Here is a 6000-nt window from a genome sequence, read left to right on the forward strand (position 1 = left end):
CTTTGTGGTGTGATGTGTGGCTGTGTGGTGTGATGTGTGGCTGTGTGGTGTGGTTGTGTGGTGTGATGTGGCTGGTGTTGTGTGGTTTTGTGGTGTTGTGTGCCTTTTGTGGTGTGATGTGGTGTGGGCTGTCTGGTGTAATGTGCCTTTGTGGTGTGGTGTGGTGTGGCTGTGTAGTGTGGTGTGTAGTGTGGTGTGTAGTGTGGTGTGGCTGTGTTGTGTCGTGTGGTTGTGGGTGGGCTGTGTGGTGTGGCTGTGTGGTGTGGTGTGGCTGTTTTTTGTGGTGTGGCTTTGTGGTGTGCTGTGGCTGTGTAGTGTGGTGTGGCTGTGTGGTGTGGTGTGCCTTTGTGGTGTGGCTGTGTAGTGTGGTGTGGTTGTGTGGCTGTGGCTGTGTAGTGTGGTGTGGTGTGGCTGTGTGGTGTGGTGTGCCTTTGTGGTGTGGCTGTGTGGTGTGGTGTGCCTTTGTGGTGTGGCTGTGTGGTGTGGTGTGGCTGTGTGGTGTGGTGTGCCTTTGTGGTGTGGCTGTGTAGTGTGGTGTGGCTGTGTGTGGCCATACCACACAGCCACACCACACTACCACAGCCACACCACAAAGCCACACCACACCACACTACACAGCCACACCACACCACACAGCCACACCACACCGCCACACAACACACTACACAGCCACACCACATCACACCACAAAGGCACATCACACCACAAAGGCACACCACATCACACAGCCACACCACACCACATCACACCACACAGCCACACCACACCACAGCACAAAGGCACACAACAGCACAAAACCACACCACACCACACAGCCACACCACATCAGCACACCACACCACACCACACAGCCACACCACATCAGCACACCACACCACACAGCCACACCACATCACACCACAAAGGCACACCACACCACCACACCACACCACACAGCCACACCACACAGCCACACCACACCACAACAGCCACACCACACCACACTACACAGCCACAGCGCACCACACAGCCACACCACCACACCACACAGACAAACCACACCACGCCACACAGCCACACCACACCACACCACACTACACAGCCACACCACACAGCCACACCACATCACACCACAAAGGCACACCACACCACAAAGCCACACCACACCACACCACAAAGGCACACCACACCACAAAGCCACACCACACCACAAAGGCATCACACCACACAGCCACACCACAGCACACAACCACACCACACCACACAGCCACACCACATCACACCACACAACCACACCACACAGCCACACCACACCACACCACACAGCCACACCACACCACACAGCCACACCACATCACACCACAAAGGCACATCAGACCACAAAGCCACATCACACCACACAACCACAGCACACCACACAGCCACATCACACGACAAAGGCACATCACACCACAAAGGCACACCACATCACACAACCACATCACACCACAAAGTCACACCACACCCCACCACACAGCCACACCACAAAGGCACACCACACCACACAGCCAAACCACACCACACAGCCACACCACCACACAGCCACACCTCACCACGCAGCCACACCACCACACTACACAGCCACACCACGCCACACTATACAGCCACATCACACCACACTATACAGCCACACCACGAAGCCACACCACACAGCCACAGCACACCACACAGCCACACAAAACAGCCACACCACACCACAAAGGCACATTACACCAGACTGTGGTGTGGCTTTGTGATGTGGTGGTGTGGTGTGGTGTGATGTGCGGTGTGTTGTGGCTTTGCGGTGTGGCTGTGTGGTGTGCCTTGGCTGTGTGGTGTGGCTGTGTGGTGTGGTGTGGTGTGATGTGCGGTGTGTTGTGGCTTTGCGGTGTGGCTGTGTGGTGTGCCTTGGCTGTGTGGTGTTGTGTGGTGTGACTGTGTGGTGTGGTGTGGCGTGCCTTTGTGGTGTCATGTGGTGTGGCTGTGTGGCGTGGCGGTGTGGTGTGGCGGTGTGGTGTGGCTGTGTGGCGTGGCGGTGTGGTGTGGCGGTGTGGTGTGGTGTGGCGTGGCTGTGTTGTGTGGCTTTGTGGCGTACTGTATTTTCATGTAATTGTACTGTACTGTAATTGTCTTGTACTGTATTGTCATGTAAGTCTTATACTGTATTGTCATGTAATTGTATTGTAATGTAATTGTCTTGTGTTGCACTGTAATTGTCTTGTACTTGTAGTGTACTTTACTGTCATGTAATTCTTGTAATTTAATTGTATTGTGCTTAATTGTCTTGTGTTGCAATGTCCCAGGGACAGCAGCCTGCATTTCACACAGATGTCCCTGGGACAGCAGCATGTATTTCACACAATGTCCTTGGGACAGCAGCATGCATTTCACACAGATATCTCCCAGGGACAGCAGCATGCATTTCACACAGATATCTCCCAGGGACAGCAGCCTCTATTTCACACAGATGTCTCCCAGGGACAGCAGCCTGTATTTCACACAGATGTCTCCGTGGACAGCAGCATGCATTTCACACAGATGTCCCTGGGACAGATGCCTGCATTTCACACAGATGTCTCCCAGGGACAGCAGCCTGCATTTCACACAGATGTCCTTGGACAGCAGCCTGTATTTCACACAGAGAAGTCTGTAATAGAATCAAACAAAAAGAGTCATTGTACTACAATGCTGTGTACGTCCGGGTTCCTAACCAGCTTCAAACCAACGAATCAACCCTATCGAAACGCCTACCAGGGAAAACGGCATTGATCATATACATTGAGAATAATCCCATCTTTAAACCACAAGAAAAAAAACAAAAACAATCATATATATGTATTTGTTTCCACTTTTTCCCTTTGGCATTTCAATGTGTTCATACACATGTTACGTGTTAGTTAAATATGCATATAAACCGACATATAAATACTGAATTTGTTGGTACCATTTACACGCACATTGTATGTCTGTTAAATAGATAAACAGGCATATATAAAAAGCGTGAACTAAGCATAAGCACAACTATAACTCCCTGTCCTGTTCCCTGTGATGTTCTCTCCAGGGGACGCCTGCACGGAGGACCACCTGTCGTGCGGACACTTCTGTATCGGCCAGGAGCTGCGCTGTAACGGGGTGCCCAACTGCCCCGATGCCCGCGACGAGAGAGGGTGCCCGGCCGACACGGGCATCAAGCCGAGGGGTCGGGGCAAGCCGGGGAGGGGCGAGGGGGGTGACGGGGGAGCGGCGGGAGGTGGCGGGGCCGGGGGTGGCTCGGCGGAGGATGGTGATGATGACGGTGAGCTTGGAACTACTGCCAATATTAACAATTAGTAATATCAGTCCTACTACTGCTTCCATTATTAGTATTCTTATCCTTCTCCCCTGTCGACTCAAGGGTCATGGTGACCCACACGGAAGTGTCGGTTCAGATTCCTCCAGGTCTGTCTGCTGTCGAAGTCTAGGTCTCCACAAATGGGTTTCCGGTCCATTCTGATATATTGCAGTCCGTTTTGTGGGATGACTTACCCTCGGTCTCCCTCCCTCAACAACTCTTTGGGGGATGTTTTAGCAAGGCTACTAGATGGTGGGTTGTTTTTTTTTCCGTGGCCATTCCTACGTAGTTTCTGGTCTCAACTAATGTCGGCAGATCTTCCTATGGACCAGTGTGCTGCTTTGATAGTTTACTGGTGATACAGCCAGTGTATCTGACGTTTGTCCTGTGGCACCGCACTTCCATGGCTGGTGTTCTTTCCAGATCCCACGGGGGTTCATGTCTCGCATGCACAGAGAAGATGGCATTGTTCAGTGCTCGGAGAATTTGGCAGCTTGTCTTTCTATGCAGTATGAGGGGTAGGGGGCTGGGGAGTAGAGGGTGGGGGTGGGGGGGCTGGGGGAGGGGGATAGAGGGAGTCCCGTGGATTCAGTTTACAAGGATCATGATGATTTACTTTGTGTGCAATTGGGTGCCTTGTATATACATCTCAAAGGTATCAAATATACGTTTCATATGAAGTACAATTTTGTTAAGTGCAAAGTTAATAGTATAAAGACGAGTGTTCTTCCATAATTGACTTTACGCTTAAAGATAATTATAATCGATCGACAGTAACAATAATTATGATCATTATTTTACCTAGTAGTGGTTACCATTTTGTTTTTGCTGCTTTTTTCACGCAGTCTGCTTTGTACTTATTTTTAGTAAGTTGTTATGAAGTAAATGTCGATTAAAGTGAACAAAACATACGACTGTGATCAAGTTGGACATGTGCCGACGGACGTAGGGAGGAGATAGGCATTGAACACTGACGGATAATCGATCGATAATGACGATGAAATAACTGTGTGTAACGGACTGAAGACCTTGACGATAATCGATCGATAATGACGATGAAATAACTGTGTAACGATAATCGATCGATAATGACGATGAAATAAATGTGAAACGATAATCGATCGATAATGACGATGAAATAACTGTGTGTAACGACTAAAGACCCCGCGTTAAGTGTTGGCGCACTGTCTGTGTACAGAGGGCGGGGCGGGGGAGGAGGGCCAGATCCCCCTGCACATGATCATCCTGGGGGCAGTGGGCGGCGTGCTGGCCACGTGCGTGTGCCTGTGTCTGTGCATCATGTGCCGCTCCCGCAGGCAGCACGCGCGTAAGAAGCGCGAGGAGGAGCAGAAGGCCCGAGACCTCAGCGCGCGTCAGGAGCACGTGGAGATGTCTGCCACCCCCACCTCCCACACCCACCACCCCCACCCCACCCACTCCCTCTCCAGACCCGGGGACAAGGACGGGGGCCGGATGGGGGTCACCAAAGGTCAAGGTCAGCCTCAAGGTCGCTACATGACCTTCGCGCACGTGAACCCCGCCACCACCCCCACCCCCAGGGACAACCCTCACCGCTACAGCTTCACGGGGCAGGGGACGGAGGGCGGGGGTGAGATGGGGGAGGGGGGACCCGACTCCGGCCAGTACCGCCGCTTCCTCAGCCTGGAGATGACCCCTGACCCCATGGACGACCCCTCCTCTACCCCTCACCTCTACTCCCCGCAGGGCGGCATCCTGGGCATGACCCACCTGCCCTCCTCCCCCACCCCCACCCCCATGCTGCCCGGCCAGCCGCCCGTGGAGGGGGGAGGGGGAGGTAACTACGGCGTCAAGTACCAGAACCAGTGGGCCAAGGGGATGATGATGGAGGATCCCAACCTGGTCTACCCCTACACCTCCTCCCTGCCCCGCCCCACCCCCTTCCTCGGCCTGTCCAAGCCCTTCCCCACCGAGTCCAAGTACCTCAAGTCCATGCAGGCCCTCAAGGTCATGGACGAGGAGATCATGAAGGACTCGCCCCCGTCCTAGAACCACCGGCCTGCCTGGTGGCGGGGGATTGTACCACCTCTTACAACTTGACCTGACCCCTCTGCACTCTGGAGATTGTACCACCTCTTACAACTTGACTGCCTGCATGAGACTGAACCCTCTGCCTGGTGGCGGGGGATTGTACCACCTCTTACAACTTGACTGCCTGGATGAGACTGAACCCTCTGCCTCGTGGCAGGGATTGTACCACCTCTTACAACTTGACTGCCTGGATGAGACTGAACCCTCTGCCTGGTGGCGGGGGATTGTACCACCTCTTACAACTTGACTGCCTGGATGAGACTGAACCCTCTGCCTGGTGGCGGGGATTGTATCGCCTCTTACACTGGCCTGCCTGGTTGGGACTGAACCACCTCTTGTGGCGGGGACTGAAGCATGTCTTCAACAACTGACCTGCCTGTCTGCCTTACAGGGATTCAGAGGAAAGGGTGGAGGTGGCTGCTGCCCCTTAGGTCACTGTGACCTGGGATGAGAAATGTTGATCCTGAAATATGATACCGTTTCCCTTAGGAGGGAAGCGTCGTTCTCAATCTACAGTGAATTTCCCGCGACCAGTGCTGTGACCCCAGGGTGGGTCAGTTGGTTTGGACAACTTGGACGTGGTGGTGACTGGAGCCGAACTC

At 53.3% G+C, this 6000-nt stretch overlaps 1 protein-coding gene across 1 annotated transcript in view; it reads left to right on the forward strand.

Annotated features, from left to right (window-relative positions):
• The window catches only part of LOC143300570 (uncharacterized), a 217035-nt gene extending 211667 nt beyond the window's left edge, over positions 1-5368 (forward strand). The window contains exons 8-9 of the mRNA XM_076614331.1: positions 3059-3292; positions 4527-5368. Of these exons, the coding sequence (XP_076470446.1) occupies positions 3059-3292; positions 4527-5356 (1064 nt within the window). The 3' untranslated portion in view covers positions 5357-5368. The remainder of the gene's footprint in view (positions 1-3058; positions 3293-4526) is intronic.
• Positions 5369-6000: the final 632 nt, after the last annotated feature.

Source organism: Babylonia areolata, chromosome 26 (genome assembly GCF_041734735.1).
Source record: "Babylonia areolata isolate BAREFJ2019XMU chromosome 26, ASM4173473v1, whole genome shotgun sequence".
Classification (NCBI taxonomy): domain Eukaryota; kingdom Metazoa; phylum Mollusca; class Gastropoda; order Neogastropoda; family Buccinidae; genus Babylonia; species Babylonia areolata.